Source organism: Lampetra fluviatilis, chromosome 29, assembly GCF_964198595.1.
Source record: "Lampetra fluviatilis chromosome 29, kcLamFluv1.1, whole genome shotgun sequence".
Classification (NCBI taxonomy): Eukaryota; Metazoa; Chordata; class Hyperoartia; order Petromyzontiformes; family Petromyzontidae; genus Lampetra; species Lampetra fluviatilis.
The window spans coordinates 1,855,807-1,879,162 of record NC_136303.1 but is presented as its reverse complement, the minus strand read 5'-3'; the positions used below and the strand labels follow the sequence as shown (position 1 = coordinate 1,879,162).

Below are 23,356 nucleotides of genomic sequence, written 5' to 3'. Positions count from 1 at the left end.
AGCGTCGTGGTGACGTCACCGCCACTTAGTGGCGAATGGCGGTTGTTGTTGTTGTTGTCCCTGTGTGTGTCCCCCGTGTTGTCAGTGTGGGTGGCGTGGAGCCGCGGCCCATCTGGCTCGATGAGATGGTGTCTGAGCTTCTCGCGGCAACTCCAGACACCCCCGGCACCAACATCATCGCCGTCGACTGGAATCGCGGCGCAACAAATTGGTGAAGCCTCACAGCGTTGGGTCTCCCGCCCGGTGAAAATTAAGGACGCTTCAATCAAATTGGATATTTTACTTTGGCCAGAGACAAATATTGGGGAGGAGGCTTTTGTTTATTTTGTCATGGACATTCTCAAAAATGCAACTTGATGTATATTTCGTGCGACGTATTGTATACTGTTGCATTGAACTAAGACACATTTCTTACAGAAAGCGTCCTTGCCCATAAAATTCGGACAGTCCACAAGCATTGATTCAAGCAAGCCTGACTCCGCTGGTGAGACACTGAATATTGAAACCAGTCCAGAGTTTGCTTTATTGAACCAATATTGCTGATAGGACGCACTCCCAGGGACAAGTTGGTTGTGTAACAAATAAACTTGTATTCTTTGCGTGGAGAGCCAGATATAATAATAACTTTCATTTTATATGGCATAATTCACGCCAACAGCATCCCACAACACTGTACATTCATTTTATACACGAGGACCAAATCCCACATACGCGGTTGGCTACGCACGGCGCGAAAGAAGCCCAACACACACGCGCACGCACATCAAATAAATTAAAACCCTCCTACCAGTATGGGAACGAGGCCTCGTTTGTCTTGTCAGTAACGCGCCACAACGACACTTTGCGGTTATTTTTCTTAAGTGAAGAACGTCTCGGTCACTCACTCGGTGAAATTATTGCCACTTTAATCGAACTTTGAGAGTCACACAGTGGCTCCACTCTCGCCTCGTCGCATGAGGGTGCGCTGCATGGCACGGGCTGTGCTCCCAGGTACCCGCTGGCGGTGCAGAAAACACGGGAGGCGGGCAGGATCATCGCCAACATGATCACCACGCTCATGGTGGGTGCGCACAGCATTGATGTTCCCCCAGAAACAAATGTTTGTCGCTCCCTCGGAAGCGATTTTCAATGATGTTGGTTTCTGTACCGAATATTTGTACCCCCTTATTTAAAAAAATAAATTTCGTTGCTGGGTAAACAGGCATTTCGGAAAACCAATATCTGGCTGGCGCCTGATGATGCTGGTTGTAATTGCTGGCGAAACGTTACGGTACTCGAGTTGTAAATGTTGTGGGTTTACCGTACTCTCCAACCCACAGGCGTGCTGGTCTAGTAACGAATTGGCATGTTTTGTCTACGTGACAAACCTTACTAATTGGCTGTGTCGGGTGGTGGCGGGTTTAACGACACATTTATATTTACGTGATCTAACCCAAAAAAACCTCTTATGGATAATATTGGTTACATCCATTCACATCCATATATCCATTCACATATCCATAATATCCATGCGCATTCATTACATACTTCGAGAAAAGGGGGGGGGGGTGGTACACCACCCTGAGTGTGCCACAGATACCCCCAACCGATGCCTGGAGGCACCCCACCCAGACCCGCTACCTGCCCCCCAGGTGCAACGTGGCGTGCGTGCAGAGCGTGTGCACCTGGTGGGGGTGAGCCTGGGAGCGCACGTCGCAGGCTTCACAGGCAGCTACTTCTCAGGGAGGATCGCGAAAATCACAGGTGGGCGCTGGGGTTGCCACACGATACGGCGACGCTTTGATGTTATCGTACTACGTTGGGGGTGTGGTGGGGGGGGCACCATGGTGGTAAGGGTTCTGACACTGGACTTGCAATATTGAGGTTGCCAGTTCAATCGCCAATGGAGCAAGTTTCTTACATCCCCCTGCCTCTGTTACCCAGCGGTATAAATTTTGAATAGCGAACCAGAATCGTGGAAAATCTTAAAATCGCGAGGTGGGAGATTTGTTAGGTGACCGACACCGGCAACATCCCGTATTGACCCCTTGCCTGGGAAGGCCTTCATCTAGCAGTGGATGAACCGTGGCTCATGATGATGATAAATAAATTAATGCTGAATATTCATTTGTAGAAATTGTAAATAGTTCTTCAACGCATGATGACATTTTTTTTTATCTCTTTGATTCCATAAATCATTGTGCGTCTGCTAAGACCGTGTTACTCATAGCATCGCAGAACCATGACAGATGGCGATGGCTTGGAGAGGGAGGCCTTTATCCAGCAGCAGTGGATTGACCATGGCCGACGATGATTGATAATCATGAAGAAGATGAGAACACGTCCCCTATCGCTCCTCTACTCCCTCCACCTCCCGCCCCCTCCACCTCCCCTGGCCCCTCTCCCACTCAGCCCTCGACCCCGCAGGACCCAAGTTCTCCCAGGCCGACCCCGCGGAGCGACTCGACTCGAGCGACGCGGCCTTCGTGGACGTGGTCCACACGGACGGCGACAGTGAGACCCACGCAAACCCCCCCCCACCCCCCACCCCCCGCACCGCGCTACGCGCCTCTCCATCGACGGCGCCGACCCTTGCCATGGCAGCGGCTGCTGCCGCTTCGAGTGGCTTCTCTGATGTCCACGGGGGCCGATGCGGCACCGGCAGCCTTCCCCGCCCCTTTGATTCAGTTTAGACATCGAAAGGGGTGCACGTGTGTGTGCGTATGCACACGCGTGTGTGCACGTGCATGAGTGTGCACCCGTGTGTGTGTGTGTGTGCACGTGTATGAGTGTGCACGTGTATGAGTGTACACCCGTGTGTGTGTGTGCACGTGTATGAGTGTACACCCGTGTGTGTGTGTGCACGTGTATGAGTGTGCACGTGTATGAGTGTACACCCGTGTGTGTGTGTGTGTGCACGTGTACCTGCGTGCGTGCAGAGTTTGGTATTCGGCGGACCCTGGGCCACGTGGATTTCTACGTGAACGGCGGAGAGGACCAACCGGGATGCCCAAAGACGACGCTCACAGGAGGTGACTCCACACACCGCTCCGTGCTCCTGCCACACGAAACTGTGCCAACGCCTTGGTTCATGTAAATCGGGATTTTGTCCCGGGTTTAACGTCTGTCTGGCTTCACGCTCGACTCGAGATGCGAGCAAAGGGAGTGGCTACCTGCATAGTGGGGGGGCTACCTGAGCAGTGGCTGGGGCTATCTGCATAGTGGGGGAGCTACCTGAGCAGTGGCCGGGGCCAATGTCAGAAAGAGTGAGGAGGCCACTCTGTGTGGACAGGGCGAGTTATTCAGTGGGCTTGGCGATGTCAAATGGGCAGAACTTTCAGTAGAGCCCCCCAAAATAATGTGGTAGGGTCGTCACGACTTCGCTCCTCCCGCCCGCCCGCCGTCCTTCACCGCAACCTCAGGATTCACCGAGGATATGGAGTCACCCGTGATCTGCGACCACATGCGCGCCGTGCGGCTGTGGCTGAGCTCCCTGCGCTCCGCGTGCGAGCTGCGCGCCTTCCCGTGCGACTCCGCCGCCGCCCTGGCCGCCGGACGCTGCCTCGAGTGCCGCACGGAGCGCACGGCGTCCTGCCCCCGCCTGGGCCTGCACTCAGGTACTCATGGAGAGGGCCACTCAGGTTCTCACGGAGAGGGCCACTCCGATACTCATGAAAAGGGCCACTCAGGTACTCATGGAGAGGGCCACTCAGGTTCTCACGGAGAGGGCCACTCCGGTACTCATGAAAAGGGCCACTCAGGTACTCATGAAAAGGGCCACTCAGGTTCTCACGGAGAGGGCCACTCCGATACTCATGAAAAGGGCCACTCAGGTTCTCACAGAGAGGGCCACTCCGGTACTCACGGAGAGGGCCACTCAGGTTCTCACAGAGAGGGCCACTCAGGTTCTCACGGAGAGGGCCACTCCGATACTCATGAAAAGGGCCACTCAGGTACTCACGGAGAGGGCCACTCAGGTTCTCACGGAGAGGGCCACTCCGGTACTCACAGAGAGGGCCACTCAGGTTCTCACGGAGAGGGCCACTCAGGTTCTCACGGAGAGGGCCACTCAGGTTCTCACGGAGAGGGCCACTCAGGTACTCATGGAGAGGGCCACTCCAGTACTCATGAAAAGGACCACTCCGGTACTCACGGAGAGGGCCTGTGTGACTGTGTTTGTATCTAATCCTAACTGCTTTGGTCGACTCGACCACAATTGATTACCTGGTACGGTGTGTAGTCAACATCACCACGAGGGAGACAAAAGTGGCCGGGTGTGGTGCTGACCGCCCACTCTTTTGTGTGCCGTGCCGGCCTTCATAGGCGCTACTTGCAAACCAAACAGCACTTGCTCCGAAAGTCCGTGCAGGCTATATGGGGGGATCTTTGTTGTACAGTATTTAATTCTGTCCCCAAACCGAACACATAACCCTAACTCTGACCATAACCCTAACCCTATCCAGAGCCTAACACCGCGCGCCTCAGCCAGCGCACCTGTTTGCGTGGCTACGGTGGAGGGGACCTCTCAGACCCGTTTTTTTTTTTACAAGACTCCGCAGCAACCTGTGGCCAGTGTCTGTGTGTACGTGTATGTAGAGCAGTGTTTTCTCAATCATCAGGTGCATGCAGTGTGTTGTAGTGTCTTAACTTGCATGTGAATAGAAATGATTGAAATTCGTGAAAAAGGTGTGCAACTTGTCAGTCATCTCAGTAAACTAACAACACCTTGGGCCTGTCCCATGGCCTCTTGTCAGTGAGTCTTCAACGTACAAAATAAGAGGTAGCATTTTTCGATTTAAAGCTTTCGTGACTGCAGGGATTCATATTCTTGGTTCTTTCGAGAATTTTATTGTTTAATACTTATTATTTTATTATTTCCCTTCTACGTGACTTTACCGAAAGAACCAACAATAAGAGGTTGCATAGTTGGCAGCACACAGCACTTCGTGACCCAGCCACCTGAGTCAGATCCCTATCGCGGCCTCCCCCGAGGCTGATTCGGCCTTCAACGAGCGCCTCGAGCGTGGTGTGTAAACATCAGCACTGGCAAGACGCAGGCGGCCGGACGTACGTGGTGCTGGCCACAAACAATCCCCTCTTGCATCGTTGTGCCGGCCTTCATCGACGCTCGCCGATGGCCCTCGCGGCGCCAAGAGTCCGTGATCGGCGACACAGGGATCATTAGTTTCTGATGATCGCTCACAAATGTGAATACTGTTGATAATGTCCTTCGTGTTGTGTCCGCCGACCGGACAGCTGACGGGGTCTGTGCGATGAGCGATTCCGAGTCGATCGTCCTTCACATGAACACGGCCAAAGCACCCCCTTATTGTGGTCAGTGAACACAACAACAACAACAGTTAACAGCAGCAGCAGTGACAACACCAAAAACAGCAGCAGCGGCATCGGACGCTTCACACGATTCTAAATGTGGCTGATACGGCCGAGCGGGTACCACGACTTCCCCGCTCGTTGCAAAGGTTTTGCGGTTTGAGCCCAACGGCCACCCTGATTAACGCTGCAAGTGTATTGACGATGGATGCCACGTGCCGTCTGTGTCGTAGTGGATCTTACAGATCTCGTGAGGATATTGGTAGAAAAAAGTAAATTTTGCTGTTGATTTCACACCTGATGACGATTGCTTGTTTTGCAGTCGAAACGTCGTGAGAATTTTTATTGTTTTATATGTTATTATTTTATTATTTCCCTTCTACGTGACTTTACCGAAAGAACCAAGAATATAAAAAAAGTAAGTTATGGGTACCGATGTCATTATAAAAAATATTATTAAGAGCAAATTACGTAAGGTAAAACCATTTGGTAACAGCACCCTCTCCTGTGAAACTACCGCAGACTATTCATATACTATGGTTCTTTCGGTAAAGTCACGGAGATAGAAAAAATAAAATAAAGTGATTAAAAATATCACGACCTGAGGAACAGGGAGAATAGCCTCTGAAGGCAAGCAGGCGACTCATCTGTAAAACGGCACATTCCTGCAAGCTTTGTGCGACAATATTAGCACAAATTTCAAATCTACTAATGGTTTCATTTAACAAAACACATGAAATGGCCTCACTTTAATAGGTAAGCAAATAAAAAAAAAATCACAAAAACACTTATAAACGTTTGATAAACATTCACAACAGACATGACCACAATAGCAACAGCAACACCAATAACAGAATTAAAATCAGAATCTGTATTTATACTGGAGGAATCCGATGAGCGATAAAGCTCTTAATCACAGATGTCCAGTAGCAGCAAATGCTGTAAAAAAATATCCTCACAATACGTAACCAAGTCTTAAAAAAAAAAAAACACCCACACATTTTAAACTACTACAATGGGGGGGGTTCTTTCTCTTTTGTGTTTTGCAGTCACCTATTACCTGGCCCAGGTGGAGTCTCGTGACCCCGTGGTGCGGGGGTCGCTGTTCGTGCGTCTCCACGCCAACCGCTCGGTGACGGAGGAGGTGGCCGTCGTGCCGTGAGACTCGCCACACGCGGCACGGACGGCATTTCCCCTTCAATCCCCGCCGTCTTTGTTACCATTCGGGGGCATTTTTCTGCTCAAGCGCTTGTTGACAGGAGGGCGCACGTCAATTGTAGCCGCAGGCACGGGAAATAACGGGATGTATACTCGATGTGGTGTGCTGGGTGTGTGTACATATTTTACGGGTCTCTGGTAGCCTGTATATATATCGAACTTCTTTCGCACCGTACGTAGCCAACCGTGCTAATCCGAGGTGCATAGCTCCAGTAGCTTCCTAGTATCGGAAGGAAGAGCGTTCCAGACGGCCTCGGAAGCACATCTGAAAGCGCGCGATGCTGTTGGATGACAAAAGTACGGAAGGGTTTATTTATCCTGTTGGACAAAACATATTTTCTTTTTTGTTTGGAGAGACATTCTGAAAGTTCGTTTTTTAAATCAATGTTGATATCTTAAAATGCGCCCCATCACACCTTGGAAGCGAAGCGGGATTTTCGAACCCTGTTCTAGCGCTTTGATGGCTGACAACCACGTGTGGTCAGAATGTTGGAGGATGTTGCAGGACAGCAGAGGGTAGTGCAAGTAGACTATGTTGTTACTCTGCTTCTATGCTGTGCCACGATATCTATGCTCCCCGCCTTCACCTAACCACACTGACCAGCGCGAAGTAAAGTGAAATAAACCACCAAGATCCCTCAGCCAGCTTCGGATTGACAAACTCCCGTACACACCGATGCCTCCACCAACCCCAAACGATAGAACTGGGCAGAGAATAAGTCGTGAGCATTTGCGATCTTCTTCCACTGTGGCCGGAGCGTACAGGACCTCCAGAAACTTCATGGAAGGTCGCTCGGCGATGCGTCTGCTGTTTGTGGAGGGCCTTCCGGGGCCCCTTGTCGCCGTGAGCTTTCGTTTCCGAGGGCCTTCGTTTCGCCGCCTGTTCATCTCCTATCGTCTCCACATCGCCCGCCTCGTCCTGTCGCCCTGGCCCATCCGCAACGGGTAGTCCATTCACACGGTGCACCCAATTAGGTCTTAGTGGCCACGTGCACATTTACATGGTCCACCCAGGAGAGAATCATAAGCACACCCACATTGCACATTTACACAATTTGGTAAAATCCAAAACATTAACAATAAACATCCTTCAAAATATTGTGATTGAATTACATAAGCCGGGAAAGATACGCTTGTACTTTTAAATTCAAATTCCTCACAATTTTCGAATGGAGTTCATTATCATACACGTAAAGTATGATCATGACTCATGATGATGTGAATGGAAAAATACTGTACGAAAAAAAATCCTCAACTACAAGGGCAGTGCACCAAATGTAGTATTGTGCTGGGCTCTATGCTCCCACATATATGCAGCCCTGCCTCCGCAAACATGCACGGTGAAATATGGTTAAATAATTCATATTCTTAGGTTTTTTCGGTAAAGTCATGTAGGTAAAAATTTTAAATTAATAAACGTAAAATAAAAATTAAATAAAAATAAAATTGTGATTTTTATTTTATTTTTTATTTAACTTTTGTTAATTTTAATTTTTTTACTTACGTGACTTTACCGAAAAAACCTAAGAATATGAATCCTTGCAGTCACGAAAGCTTCAAATCTAGAATTATGGTTAAATAACCCAAATGACCCGCATGGCGGGGGAGGATATCCTCATCAGTCAGTGGGGGCTGTACAATGTCCACACGTTTGATGTGAATCAAACTTGTCGCTGGCCACCGGCTGCTCGAATCCGTTTGCGTGTCTGGGCTCGCGTGCAGGGAGAGCTACTGCACCTACAACGTGAGCGTCCAGGATGGAGCGCCTGCCTTGGCACCACTGGAACCCTGCAACCTGCAGAGATAGCAGCCGACACAGGCCTTCCCCGTCCTCTGGCTCGGCCATGGTGCCAGGCCAACCGAGTGGGGTTGTGCCGTTCAACGGTCTCCCACCTTGTCCACAGTAGGCCAAACCCAGACACCATTCTCAGTCAGCCCCCTAGGTTTATCAAAACTGCGTAGAATAATTTTGCAAAGGTCGACGCACTAACACACGACCTCGGTAGTTATACATCAGTTGGTGCCACCTCAACACAGATGCCAACTGACAGACTGTTTGGGCCAAAAGGAGAGGTCCCGGACCCTCACGCCAATCGGAACCGGGCAGCTCAGGACCGTGTGTTCTGGCTAATGAGTACAACCAGACATTGCTGGGCATGCTCACACAATGATTGATGCCAGGGGCTGGATAGATTTTCAACGCCCTTCGGCGTGGGCCACAAATTATTACAGAACTCAAGTCATTTCGACCACTGCAAGAGGGTCTTGTAGTGACAGACGTGTCTGGCCCATGGATCATAGGATCTCCACGTCCGAGTTATGCTTTTGACTATTTGCACTCTCACGTCTGTAAAACTCTGCCGTAACTGTCAACCCCTTATCAGTGTCCTACCTTATTACAGACCAATTCAGACCTTATTGGTCACCCCCGTGTCCTGATAAATCTCAACGTTCATCCTACAAAGTCCCATCACAAGGGAGAAACACAAGATACTTTTTACTCAATTTTCCTGTACAAAAATATGGGCAAACCGTATGGGTTGACAGCCATGCTCTGCTCTCACGCGCATATGAAGGTGGACCGCTACTTACAATGAATTAAGTTGTGGCGGCCCGAGCTTTGTAAAGGGTGGAGTTGAAGATGCTTGCCAAAAACATGTTTTAAATGCACAGCTGTAGCCCGTTTGGCACGGGCTCTTGGTAATGAGGGGAAAAAAAAAACTTTTGAAAACCACAACCAGCTCCTCGGTGATGGCTTTGCTGACAATAACATTGCACTTATACAGCACCTTGCAGGCCAAAGGCATCATGAAGCACTTAACAATCCCAGGGGACCAGCCTCGCGTCGCAAAGCAGCCTCGGGTGCAGCTACTGAGAGCCCTTCGCTTGAGAACGAGCGAGTTGAGTTGCGTGGCGATGCACACTGAAGGGCCGCAGAGTCATTGACGCGTCTCGCTGCCACTTCTGCCACCGCGAACTCCCCAGTCGAGGCCACGGCTTGGACAGAACTCTCCGTTGTCGGCAGGAAACAAATGTACCACAAACAACCATTTGCCGTGGCGCAGGATATTTATTCAAGAGCTTTTGGACAATTCAAACATTTTTAAGGCAATTTGCATTCATGTCGATTGTTTTTTTTGTATATCCGAGCGTAATTGTATTGTTCTTGCATGGCGATTTTAACTAATAAATAGTTGAACTACAGGAGTCATGAGAAGCACATTTCCTAAAGTACGATATTCATATAGATGTGCATGTGCAGGAAAGTTTTGGCGAGTTTTATACAATTACATTAGAGCTAGCAGCAAGTTGAGTGTAAGCAATTGGTTCATATCCACCCACTCACGCAACCACTCATCCATCCAGATACTCATTAAATCACTCCCCCCTCTCAACTCTTCCACCAGGGCCGCTTTCGGATTCATAAACCTGTCCATCAAAATAATCCTCTCGCAAATTTCTTAATACAACGCTACCAATAAGGCCAGCGCGAGATAGACGCTAATCCTCTCCCTATTTTATAGGTAGGCTTTGACGACCAATACCGATTCATAATTGGTTTCTTTTGGGTTAGGTTTGAGTAAATGAAATGTATGTTTGTAAAGCCTCCTGCACCCAGACACAGCCAATTAATAAATGTGTTATGTAACAAACGTGCCAATTTATTACTGCTTCAGCACGTTGCGAGATTACCCTATGTCAGTGCAGTTGAATTTCCCAATAAACTCCCCAACACCCAGTCTCCTCCATCCTTGCAGACATCACGGGACTGATCAAATTCCATCACGCGGTTCTCAAGATTCATCTCCAGCCGGTAGTTCCCGAGGTTGCCGTGCAGCAGCCACCCCATGCGCGGGTCTCTGTTTTCCACTGCACAACAGAGTCGCACCTGGGCCATGGCGAGCCAAGCCAAGCCTGGAGGCGGCCCCAGGGCATGCCGCCTCGGTTTGTCGGGGCCAATAAACGCCCGCCAACGACCAACGCCAACGAGCGAGATCTGCTGCTCGTGGTGGTTCATCTTGTTGTGACGCGGGCCCGAACACAAACGCAACGCGGGCCCTGTCGTGTGGAACGCTCTGCAGCACAAACATTTACCATTCGACCGCTTATGAGCGTGACCTAAAAACAAACTTAAATGACCACAGCGCTTTCAGCACGAATTTGCGTTACTTAAATTACTATTTACATCACAGCAGTTTGTTATTCCACTGCGGAAGCCAACCCGTGTCGCAAACGCCACACACAATGAACGAGTCGAGACTCACGCGGATGACACGGCGACGCTGTATTTGAGTTGTATACTGACGCCACACGCAATGGATGCATTATTAGGCCTGCCCGGGCCCCAAACCAGATTGAGATGCTTTGCTAGGCCAGCATATCACGGGTTGGTTCTGGCTTGGCACAGGATATAGCCAGCGGAAAGCCATCTGCGTCGTGATGGCGCCCACGTTGCCACGGATGTGCTTGTAGCAGTAAAGGTGTCATTGGGAAGGCAACAACAGGAGAGCAGTGGACGCGTGTTAAGACAGAGTGGCGAGTGTGGGGTCTCCGGGCACAGCCTTGCGCTCCGAGTCGCTCCGCTCGGCTCTGTTGGTCGTGCCACTGCCGCTCCCCTCCGTGCCACCGTCACCGCCCTCCTCCTCCTCCTCACCGTAGTTCTCAACGCGCATGTCGTTGATGCCCAGGTCGTCGTTTTGGTCGTAGCTCCGCTCGTATCGTTCCACGGTCATCTCCGGGTCCGGTTCGGGCGCGTAGACGTTCTGAGGTTGGCAAGAAAACGGTCATGTTGCGGACGGATACGTTTCCAATGTCGTAGATGGTTTGTCACCGTCGTCGTTGTTATCCTCGTCATAACTGCACACTTCAATAATCGATGTACGAAGCTAGAGAGTGTTAGGCGAGAGAGGAGTGGTTAGATAAAAGTAATGACCGGTAACGGTCAAATCCAGTGTTAGATGTCGGGTGAGGGGCGAGGGTCAGGGAGGGGTGAGAAGTATCAGGAAGGTGACACCTCCGATTAGCACGGTTGGCTTTGTACGGTGTGAAATAAGTTCAACATACAAGCATACATGAAGGTCGGGTGAGAGTCGCTACATCAGGGGTGGACACGGACACTCACCTGGAGGTAGCTGTTCCCAGCGGAGTCATCGAGAACCACGTGCACCACCATCCTCCCTGCCTGGATCTAAACAAGTTCCCAGGGACCGCCATTAACGTACGCACGGCCATGTGTGATCATCGTGAAACAGTAAGAAGACTGCAAACTAATCAAATTAAAATCAACAACTGCATTTGGCAGTGTTGCAGAAGCACTAACCAAATATGGTCATCATTCTTCACTTGCAATGCCTTACAAAATCAAAACATGCACATGGTGTCTATAAATATGTAAGGGTAATTCATAAACGATTGAGAGGGGGGGGGGGGCACAGTTGATGGGAAGCGCGACGTGGGATTGGTTGAGAGGTTTAATTGGGAGAAAAATGTGGGAAAACGGGACGGTTAAGGAAAAGCGGTGATTGGTGGAGAAGCAGAGAATGGGGGGGGGGGGCAGAGAGAGAACCTTGGTGAAAGGTTCGAAAAGGAACAAGGGGAGAGAGGATACAAAGGGGGGGTGGTGAGGTGCGGGCAACAAACAATCAAGAGCCTTAAATCCAAGAGACGACTCGCGTGGACCCCCTTTCAAATTAATCACCGATTTTATCGTCGCACGATAATATCGGCGTGCTGGCGGGTCACATGACGTCGCGACATCATGACGTCTGTAACATGTGACCACGAACGTGTACCTCAAGTTTTCAAGTTTCTCATCGTCCTGTTGTTGATCACGCTTTCATCTCGCTCTCTCTCCGTCTCCGATATTCACCGAATTAAATATTTTTCTTTCGGCACATCAGTTGTAACAGCAACAACAAGGTCCCCGTATCTCTCACCGGTTCAAAAATACCTCCTATGCATTTCCACCCCCCCCCCCCCCCCCCAATGATGCTCACCTCCTCCAACTTCCGTCCAAACTCCTGTATCTTCTTATTTCTGTCCGGAGTGGAGCTGTCGCCAGATAAGAACGGGTTTTTGGCAACGATCTGCGAAACGAAATACCGCACACGAGAGCTCTCATCGTCCTGTTGTTGATCACGCATTTTCTCAGGCTTACAGACAGACATGTCAAACTTTGGCAGGCTCGACGCAGACACGCCCGCAAGCGATTGTAGAGGGGCGTCCACTGCTAGCAAGCAGGGCCTCCACGCGCTCGAGAAAGCCACTCTAAGAGGACATTTCATCTCATCTTCCACACTGGTCAAACATCTTGGAAGAGAGGTGGGGGGATGGGGAGTCCCAAGCATTTTACCCAACCAAACGTGACCTAGCAATCGACTTGGTGTATGTACGTGTATGTTTAACTTCCATAAGAGGTTTTGTTTGGGTTAGATCGCGTATAAATAAATGTGTCGTCAAAACCTGCCACCACCCGACAGCCAACTAGTAAGGGTTTTCAAACAGAACATTCGTCACAAGTACAGCACACCGGTGTTTACGTGACAACCCTTACTAGTTGGCTGTTGGGTGGTGGCAGGTTTTATCGACACATTTATTTACACAATCTAACCCCAAAAAAACCTCTGTTATGGGTGATATTGGTCACGAAAGCCTACGTTTCGCAAGGTACGTAAGCCAACCGGAGGTGCGGTGGACAGGTCCACTTATCCTCTGGGTTGGACAGATGCGTTCGGCGTGCGAAACACCTGCCCGTTGTTTCAACTGCTGTGCCACCGGGATTGCACTGAAATGGGTAGCCTCTCGATTCGTCCATTATTTAAGAAGAAAAATGTGCCCACATTTTAACCCACAGTTGTTATTCAGTTCTCTTCTTTAGCAATACCGAGAATCGGAAAAAAAAGCCTATTAAACGCATGGCTGTTGGTGATTCGGGTAGAGTTGGTGCCGATGCTGTTTTAAAAATGATGATGAGTGCAACGATCTGGTCGAGGTTGTGGGTCTGGCACCAGGTCCCTGATGTCGGAGAGCAGCCCCTCGAGGGTGGTGAACTTGCCGCCCAGAGCTCCCATGCCCAGCTCAAACTCCAGCTCCGGGATTCGAACCGCGCAGGTTTCGGACTGCGGGCACCGCACGGAACGTCCACGTTGGCACAATCGCACACGCGCACACACACACACACGGCGACAATCGTATAAGCCAACGTGTCACAACCGCATATACAAATCACAACCTCCAACACTGGCCCAACACATGCGTGAACACATAACACAACTTTTGATTTAAAGCTTTCGTGACTGCAGGGATTCATATTCTTGGTTCTTTCGGTAAAGTCACGTAGAAGGGAAATAATAAAATAATCATCACCTGATGATGATTGTTTGTGTTGCAGTCGAAACGTCGTGAGAATTGTATTGTTTAATATTTGTATTATTTTATTATTTCCCTTCTACGTGACTTTACCGAAAGAACCAAGAATATATAACACAACTGCCAACATTGCCACAACCTTGCACTTGACCAGCGAGGGAAGGCTCGGGATCAGTTCGGATATCGTTCGCCACCGACGTCAGCTGTGACTGGGATAAACTCAGGTAGTCGGGTTTGTTGCGCAATGCAATAAACACACGGCCAAAGACAAAGATCCCCCGCCGTGTCGCCTGAACAGAGTGTTGGGGTAAGTGCTGTTAACACACGACCACAACTACAAACTCTCACAACCACACACATGAATACAGAACTATTCTGGCAAATTGCCCGAAGATGTTGGATGTAATTTCCAGCGAAATGTCGTACTCAAATTGTAAATGTTGTGGATTCACTCTTCAACACACCGGTGGGCTAAAGTAGTGAACTATTTATCTTTTGTCAACGTGACACTTCTTTTTTACTGATTGGCCGTGTCGGGTGGTGGAGGGTTGCGACACATGTATAAATAACGCGATCTAATCCAAAAATCTTTATGACTGAATACATAACTCGCCCATCAACACTGTCACCTTCGAAAGACCGCTTTGGAAAGTGCTGTGTGCGCGAGCACCTATTAAGGCCGGCACGGCGCACAGGGTGGGGTAGTTGCGGTCAGTGTACTAACCATCAGTGCTGATGTTTACACACCGGCACCAGATAAATTATTTATGGCTGGGCCGAGCAGACGTACGTACGTAGAAACTTCTTTCGCACAAAAAAGCAGTTCTAAAGAAATTATTTTTAAATACAGATTTAAAAGTGCATAGCTCCTGTGGCTTCCTAAAATGAACAAACACACACAACCACAATGCACGCACAGCCAGTCAGCATGGCCGCCGGGCTGCGTGAGCCATTACCTTGAGCAGATCGCGGGTCATGTCTGAGGGGTCGGTCACCCTGAGCGTGATTCTCGTCCCCAGTGGCTCGATGGCTCCTCCTGACTTTACCTAGGGTGGGAGTGAACGGTAAAGCTGCAGCACTGCAATTGCTCGTGAACGCCACTGCCTACCCAATGTATGCATGTAGAATTTATTTCGCACCGTACGTAGCCAACCGTGCCAATCGGAGGCGAGTTGCGGGGGAAGGACAACAAACTAAACACAAGAAGCAGTTCTAAAGAAATGAGTTTTCAATATAGATTTAAAAGCACACTCGAGAGCCTCCAACAGAGAAAGCACTCGAACAGCCCCCGCCCGAGATGGCATTTGGCCTACTCTTCCACACCGACACCGTGGTGTAAACATGTATACTATCAGGTGGGCAGAGGTGATCAGAGGGGTGGGGGCAATTTAGAAACGTTCCCATTGTTCCAACCGCCAAGCCGGGAGGTCGCATCAAACCGGCCGACCTCCGAACTGCGAGTCCGGCGTGTGAACCATTACGCCGCGGCGGCAACGTCTGCGGTGCACGAGGGGCAATTGGTGGCAGGTCGTGGAAACGACGGAAACGAGATCGAGGCGGACACAACCAAACGACGGCCGTCGCTCTTGCGATGTCGATGCGACGCGGAGTTCAGACGAAGGGAAGGAAATCGCTGGCGTGCGCCAGGCAGGGTTAGGGCAAGTCGCACATTCACGATTGTGTTGGTCGGTTGCGCAAACGAACGTGTCATAAGAGAGGGTTGCCAACAGGTGATGGTCTATTGCCAGAGCAGGGGTTGGCAACCCGCGGCTCCGGAACCGTGTGCGTCTCTTTAAGGACTGCTTTGTGACGTTATTCACACGGATTGGGGCTCTTCAAATATTGAGGGTTTTTTTATAGAATTAGAAAAAAAATGTCTCTTCTCGTTATTTTGGTTGCTGATCCCGGTGCTAGAGGAAGGTTGGCTAGTTGGGCTAGTTGAAGGGCTCGTGTATCAATGCTATTGAGAACAATTCCATGCATGCATCACGAGTGTAATAATCACTATTAAAGTAGGTGTGGTGTATCATACTGCGAATGAAAAACAAGGCTAAATTTATTTTATTATGAATTTAAACAAAACAACGTAAAAGCCACCTCGTTAGTCCGGTGTCCGCACACATCGCAGTTGGTGGCCATAATGATGACTTCCTTGAAGTGAGGGATTTCTGGGAGGTCGAAGGTCAAGGTCAAGCGGTAACGGCGCATTTCAATCTCACCAATAATTATCGGCAAAGAGGCAGGAGGGCAGATGTCACAAAACAATGAACGACGCATCCACAAGGGGAATTAAACGATAAAGGGGAGGTAAAATGAGGTGGCTCAGGGGGAAAATACTACGTCAGAGAATTGACTTCCTCGGTTTCAATCTGGGTTTCAGCCACCCGTGATGACACCGGCTTGTCAAGTGTAGCGAGTTACCGTACTCTCCGGATTGCAAGATGCACTTTTGTTCCCGCTGTATTTTTTTTTTAAGTAAAAGTTGGGTGTGCATCTTATATTCCAGAGAGAATACGCCAGCGATGGGAAACCCAGACGGGTAGTCAGTGGCTCACGGATAGCCCTCCTTCGCCTCAGTGGGCCACTGGAATACACCCGTCTCCCGGAAGATGTGTTTGAATAAAGTTGCTTGGGAGCACCTTTTGGAAGGCCTTTCTCCATTTCAATCCAAAAATACCCGGAGGATAAGAAGACTCCACCAGCCATGTAGAATAATCTTCCACAAGACATATCCCCCCATTTTAGCACGGTTGGAAACGTACGGTGCAAAATAAGTCCAACATACATATAAACATTTTAAAGCAGAGCATTCGTATTCATCTTCTGGAAGACGGTTCTCATATTATAAAAGACACTTGTTTTCAAATATGACCCCAAAGCCATGGGCGTGTCATACTTTCCAGAGCATCTTACAATCTGGAGAACACACTAAAAGTTGCAGCCAGTCCCCAAAGACTATAACAAAAAAACGTTATATGAAGATTTAGTTTTGCCACTTAATGCTTCTAGCGACCATAAAATATTGAACGAGAAACTAAGCCGAGGATACGGATGAGCTTCATGTTGGTCGATGCCGGCGCGTTGCACTCGGGGCAGTTTGTGGAAAACTTGAGGACCTGGGGACAGAAGCACATGGCGATGTTTTGCCACATCAGTAAATTTGCGACCTTTGTTAACAACACTGCCCTGGCTGACCGGTCCCGGGCGGCCACTCACCTCGTTCCTGAGGTCTTCATCACCCCCTCTGTCCTCTTCAGGCTTTGTGATCACCTCTTGTGCGGTAGTCACGTCGACCTTTTGATCTTCGTCACCTTCATCATCGTCTGCCTGTTCCAGACATGATCATCATCATGGCTTACTTTAAGCCAGTTCTGTCTGGACCAGCGACCAGTGACCCAGAAAATATTTTTGCACCTGAGCCACCTCGTACCTCTCACTATAGTCATAATTTCACTTGGTTTTGTGAGAATCAAGTCCTGATCATCATCATCAAAAACTGTATAAACGCATGGTGATGATGGCCTCCCTTCCTCCGCCCTCCCACCCCCAGGAAATTCCAAACATTTCTCTGGACGAATGTGATAACCGGGTAATGAATACAACATTTTGTTTAATTATTATGATTATTATTGCATGAAAATAGGTTGCGAATAATGTTCTAGGGGGTGGCTCCACTCAGCCTCTCATCCCTCCGGCACTACTTATTCGACTGCCCATTTGTTACAGGTCCACACTTGTAACCCTTGCCGTAGTGATGTAGATGTAATATTAACACAATGTCAATCCACTCGGGGTAGTTTGGACCACAATTCACTGCGTGTGATGGACGTATGAAATGAAAAGCGAACAAAAAGTGAAATAGAGCCTTGGAGAAGCAACAGAGGTGGCGCTAGGGTTGCATGTATGCTGAACTGCTTCTGCATGTTACGTATCCAACCATGGTAATCGGAGGTGGGGAAAGGTTAGTGGCTTCTTGACTATAGCGTCAGGGTAGGGGACTAGCATTCAAATGGCTAGTCAGTTTTGAACAAGGGTTGGAGCGAGCAGTTTGGTTGGCGATTTGGTTTTGGTTACGAGTACAGCTAGCATTTGGTAGGCTAAGTTGGTAATAATTGGTGGTAGGATTTTCTTGGGTTCAATCCCGACCGTGACGCCTGTATACTTGGGAGTTTGCATGCCTCCATCCCCGTGGCCGTGTGAATTTTTCTCCGGGTCCTCCGGTTTTTCCCTCTCCACATTTAGGATCAACGTCACGCGTTTAAGGGTACACTTGGCTGCGATAAAAAGTTCTACTTTTAGTTTCTGAAGGAGACGGCGCGCCTCTGACCTTCAGGCCGAGCGCGACGTCCTGCGCGCGGCTGCGCTCGTAGTGCGAGGTGTGCAGGCCCTCGTCGCGCTGCGGCGCGCTCGGGTTCTCCACAAAGCTGTTCCCCGAAGGGTCATCGATTACCTGAGGGGCAAGGCAAGGGATCGTTGTTATAATTATCATGAAGCAACGAAACAACATGACAAACGTATGAAGATGTTCATACTTGGAGAGATTAAATGCCTCTTAAACCCAACATGCCGTGCATCATTATCTTATCTTAACCATTCCAAAGCCCAGCAGCTATCTAGTCAAGGGGATCTACAGTGGTACAACATTTAAACAGCACCGGCCTGCAAATGGGCATTAGTCTCGCAGCATGGGCATTGTTGCCATGCAGTTTTTCCATATTTCTCCAAAAGTTATTTTCCAGGTAAAATTTTCCCAATTTGGCGAACTTTCACGGTAAATCCTCCTGCAAAGTTCGACGAAAAACGCCGAAGGGACGAGAGGGAACGGTGCCGCTGGCGATGCACGGCGGCGGAGGAGGCCCACCAGCGTGAACGGCGACTGCAGCTCCTTGAGCTTCTTCAGCTTGGCGACGAACGCGTCGATTTTCTCCGCCGCTTGCGGGTCTTGCGTCTGCACGCGGGAAGCGAGAAGGTTCAACCAACGAGCTGGAACAGGTAAAAATCACTTAACGACTCTACACCGTTGAACCTTGACCAGAATTACAAACCCACAACTTTGTGAATGCAGGTCACGCACTCTACCCACAGAGCCACTCGGCCACAGAGAATACACCACCCCCTTTAATGTGGACACATATGAGAAGCAAAACCCACACGGCCTCGGAGGGTAGCACTCGCGATTGAGAATCGAAGGCAGCAGTGGGCACGGGTGTATGTATGTAGAACTTCTCTCGCATCATAAGTAGTCAACCACACAAAATCTATTGGATATATCTGAATAAGAGCTTTATAGTTCATCGGATTCCTCCAGTATAAATATTCTGATTCTGCTTGGAGGTGCGGCGCTCACCATGCGTTCAGGTTGGTCCAGCTCCAGGCCGGCGACAGCACGATCGATGAGGCCCTCGATGGTGGAGAGAGCTGCATGTGTACACACAAACACACACGCACATGAGAACACGTTAACATACAAACATATGCAGTGACACGCAAAACACGCACGCACACAAGTACATACATGCACACAAACACATGTATGTAGAGTTTATTCAGCACCGTACATAGTCCAACCGTGCTAATCAGAGGAGCAGGGGAGGGACAACAAACTAAACACAAAGATCAGTTCTAAAGAACACTCACACAGGTATATTCAAATAGCGACAGTTCGCTAGCAAGTGTTGGTGATGTCAACACAATGCTTGTGCCAGGCTAGGTGCACTGAGGCCACGTAAAATGTTGAAGACTCACTTTTCACAATGTTGGTTATTGTAATATCAGTTTCCCATAACTCTAGATGCATATTTCACATTTTTGTTGCAGTTCACTCAGTAAAGACCTGTCATAAATTTCTCTTAACAATTTATAAAGCTTATAACAAGCATGATCTCCAGGTCCTCCGGTTTTTCCCTCCACATTTAGACTCGACACGAGGTTAGAGTATTTGGCTGCTGTACATTTCCGCGTGATAAACCACTTCGGTGCGCAATTAATTGTGGCCAGGTTGCTTCTGAAAAATAGCTATGAAGCTCAGTGGGCCTTACTGGTAGAATGAGTTTGATAGTCTGTGTGGGCACTCACCTCCTTTTTGTGTGAAGGCCGGGATCTCAAAGTCGAGCTCGGGGATGAGCGTGGTTGCACTGCCGGCCTTCACCACTTCGCGGTCCAGGTCCTATTGAGGGTCAGGGGTCAGGTTGCTCGGTCACACCTAAAACTGGCTTTCATTTACAACCGGGCAAGAGCTCATTATGAAAGCAATAAAATACAGCGTGGATTTATGTCGAGCTTAAAATGCAAACAGCATCTCTCGAGACGCTACGCAAAAAGTGGTCATTTATGTTGAAATCCAACAATTTCTGTAGATGATGATAAGACCCATCACAACAAAAGAATACGTGCAGGCTGAAAACACAAAGATTTAACTGAACAAGAGGCAAATCTGTGCTGCTCACAAACAGCAGGGAGGCACGACTCCCATGTCACGTGATCACTGGACTATGTCCAATTCTCTTATTAGTCTTTCGTCTCGGTCACAATCTCCAAGAGCTCAATGTGACCGTGTTATTGTTTTGGCCACCAATACAAAATATAAGATGAAAATGCAGCCGTCCTAACAGGCAAAACAAAAAGGTTTTAAGCCTGGACTTTAAAGGGGGTAGGGGAAGTCAACGGCACAGATGGGTGGGAGTTAGACGATTGGGGCACCAGAGGAGAATAATCAATGCGCAGTCAAATGGCGCAATCAGTAAAAATACATCACAGTATCATGTTCATGAACCGATTTAAAAAAACGGCTTATGAAAATGACAGGATGTTACATTTGGGCTAACCAACTTATAAACATGTGACGGAACAAATTTGAACACGAGCAAGACGGTGAAAATGAGACAATTCAAAATTGATGGCTTCTTCAATCAAAATCGCAACCATGAATCGTGACGAGTCATGGAGATTACTGGCAGGGGTTGATCGTTAACATGCCGTACGCCAGTCTAAAGTCAATGTTCCAACTGCCCATAGCATCTTTATCTACTCTGTACGGATGACTCAGATGCACATCTTGACGAAACGTCCATCTTGATTGAAAGAGGGGAGCATAGACGTACAGTACAACTACGTATTTTGCTGCACTAACTTCTCCCTGCTCACCAGATAGCCCTGGACAGTAAGAGATTTGAGTGCTAGTCTCAAATCGGAAGGTTGTGAGCGCAAATTAATCCTGACCGGGAGCCGACCATCCCAGAGTCAATGAGAAGCAGAGCTGGTCAGTCAGTGAGCATGGGGGAATTCGCCCACGGATAATTTGCTCTACGGATAATCTAGAGCCAACCCTACTTGGGTGCCCTGGTGGCGAGATGTTAACTACCTCGCCTGGTATATATGAGGCCGTGGGTTCTATCCCGTCCCCGATGCCTGCCTTATATTTGGAGTTAACATGTCTTTCTCCGCGGTCAAGTGGATTTTTCTCCCGGCCCTCCGGTTTTTCCCTCCACATTTAGATATTAAACACTGCTTTAAATTTCCACACGTGATAAGCCACTTCGTTGAGCTATCATTGGTGATAGCTAGCTCGCTCAGTGGGTTAAAATAAAAAAAAAATAGTTTCACAGCCCCCCCTCCCCACGCCGTCTCAAGAGGCGAGGATGCTCATCACCTTGGGGCTGCGCACGCTGAGCTCGTAGCGTACTCCCTTCTCCTGCACGCGTCCCGCCGACAGGATCTCGCTGTTGGCGAATCCGCAGTGTTCGCACGAGAACGAGCTCAGCACCACCTCCCTGAAGAACGGGATTCGCGTGAAGAGCAGCCGTGTCACTCCCTGCAAAGGCGCAAAGGACGACCCCAACGTTCAAGTTAATTTATTAGGTTGTAGCCCCGTGAGCCATTCGGCTCTTGAATCGGGTGCAACCGCAACAAACAAAAAACAAAAACAAGAAAACATCTTAAAGTGAATATGTGACTGCGTGCAAACAGAAAATCCAATTAAAGACAGCAACATATTGCAGAAAAAACACCGTACACCAACGCTGTGTGCAAAAATCTCAGTGGGATGCAAGTCAAACAACAACAACAACCACAAGACATCTTAGACTAAGGCCATCAGTCTTACTCCGCACTACAACAAACAAACATGGCTACACCAATACACTTTTCGAAATCACCAAAATAAAGCCATAAAAGCAATGAAACAGTGATCGCAGACTGCGGCTACTACAAACACTGCTGCTAGCCCCAACACGCGTACTAACACTACTGCTCGTCATGACAGTATCAGTAAAAATATACAATTTAGAACGATGCGACTGCTAGAAACCCTATCCCTAACACTGACACGAGAACTACCACCACCATTGATTACATCACTTAGCCGTGACTCCATCTCTTGACAATACCACTAGTTCTGATACGACTAACCCTAAATCGAGTACCCAAACCACAATAACAATGACTCTGCCACTCTAACCCAGACATCAATTCTAGATTTGAAGCTTTCGTGACTGCAAGGATTCATACTCTTAGGTTTTTTCGGTAAAGTCACGTAGGTAAAAATGAAATTAATAGAAACAAAATAAAATAATAAATCACGACGTTTCGGAGGTAACACAAGTCTCCGTCATCAAGTTGGACTGTCACAGCTGCATTTACTGTATCAAGTGAGGCAAAACATTCCACTTGATACAGTAAACCTAGCTGTGACGGTCCCACCAGACATCAATGCCAACACTGACAATCATGACACCATTACCAATCATAACTCCGTCTCCACAGCTGCCCCCTACTCCCTCCCTGGCCGATATCGCAGTCCCCATAGCCAGCACGCACGTTATCGTAGCACCGCATGCACAGCGACTCCATCTCCGTGGTTTCCTGGTCGGGGTCTCCGGCGTCAAGGTCCGAGAAGACGGGGCCTCCGGACCGCAAGCCGCGCGCCTCGGCGTCTTGGTTCGTAGACATCGCCTACTCGCGACAACAGACAAACTGCGGCAGCGGCTTCACAGCAAAACCAACACGCAGCAGTCGACAAGGAGCAGTGTCAGTCAACACGCAGCAGTCAATCAGCAGTGGACACTCAGCAGAATCGTCAACACGCAGTAGCATCAGCAGCTCCACCACTCCACGTGTTCCTGTACAGTGCCGCGTCTCCCGGCCAATTAGACAGCGCCGTTTAATTGACAGGGCGGGAGGGGGTGAGGGATGATATAATAGTAACAAAGTAGCACTTACTAGGCCGTTTTTGAAGATAATAAAGAACCAGGTAGCAAAATAAGAGTCAGAAAGGAGCAATGCTAAAGACACTAAAGCCGCGTGAATGTTGTGTTCTTATATAGTCGGGGCTTAATTATTTATATACTTACCGGATGTGACGTCACCGGCACGAGTCAGTTAATCAAATGGTTAAATGTAATGGCGCTGAAGAAAGTTCATTGCCCGAAACGTCTCCTATTATATATTATATATTTTTCGTTTT

At 48.9% G+C, this 23,356-nt stretch overlaps 2 protein-coding genes across 5 annotated transcripts in view; one reads left to right on the top strand and one right to left on the bottom strand.

Moving 5' to 3' along the window:
- Nucleotides 1–9,732, top strand: part of LOC144942934 (phospholipase A1 member A-like) — a 19,030-nt gene extending 9,298 nt beyond the window's left edge. Inside the window, exons 4-13 of one of the 2 annotated variants that reach the window (XM_078869973.1) lie at nucleotides 86–211; nucleotides 991–1,060; nucleotides 1,632–1,743; nucleotides 2,392–2,493; nucleotides 2,919–3,011; nucleotides 3,402–3,596; nucleotides 5,236–5,313; nucleotides 6,360–6,468; nucleotides 7,294–7,473; nucleotides 8,251–9,732. In XM_078869973.1, coding sequence (XP_078726099.1) covers nucleotides 86–211; nucleotides 991–1,060; nucleotides 1,632–1,743; nucleotides 2,392–2,493; nucleotides 2,919–3,011; nucleotides 3,402–3,596; nucleotides 5,236–5,313; nucleotides 6,360–6,468; nucleotides 7,294–7,473; nucleotides 8,251–8,335 — 1,150 coding nt within the window. In that variant the 3' untranslated portion in view covers nucleotides 8,336–9,732. The remainder of the gene's footprint in view (nucleotides 1–85; nucleotides 212–990; nucleotides 1,061–1,631; nucleotides 1,744–2,391; nucleotides 2,494–2,918; nucleotides 3,012–3,401; nucleotides 3,597–5,235; nucleotides 5,314–6,359; nucleotides 6,469–7,293; nucleotides 7,474–8,250) is intronic. The other variant, XM_078869974.1, reaches the window with a different exon arrangement.
- ZPR1 (ZPR1 zinc finger) lies at nucleotides 9,667–23,356 on the bottom strand. 3 transcript variants are annotated; one of them, XM_078869976.1, is made up of 15 exons: nucleotides 23,113–23,356; nucleotides 22,711–22,866; nucleotides 21,545–21,706; nucleotides 19,972–20,062; nucleotides 19,244–19,314; nucleotides 18,758–18,844; nucleotides 18,224–18,346; nucleotides 17,113–17,223; nucleotides 16,946–17,012; nucleotides 15,994–16,064; nucleotides 14,853–14,942; nucleotides 13,536–13,646; nucleotides 12,525–12,614; nucleotides 11,651–11,716; nucleotides 9,667–11,291 (listed from the first exon to the last, which is right to left on the bottom strand). In XM_078869976.1, exons 2-15 carry the CDS (start codon nucleotides 22,840–22,842, stop codon nucleotides 11,052–11,054), a joined length of 1,512 nt encoding a protein of 503 aa, XP_078726102.1. In that variant the 5' UTR covers nucleotides 22,843–22,866; nucleotides 23,113–23,356; the 3' UTR covers nucleotides 9,667–11,051. The 3 variants fall into 3 exon arrangements, with proteins under 3 accessions (XP_078726102.1, XP_078726103.1, XP_078726101.1); XM_078869977.1 differs by having other exon boundaries at nucleotides 22,711–22,845; XM_078869975.1 differs by having other exon boundaries at nucleotides 22,711–22,878; nucleotides 23,113–23,355.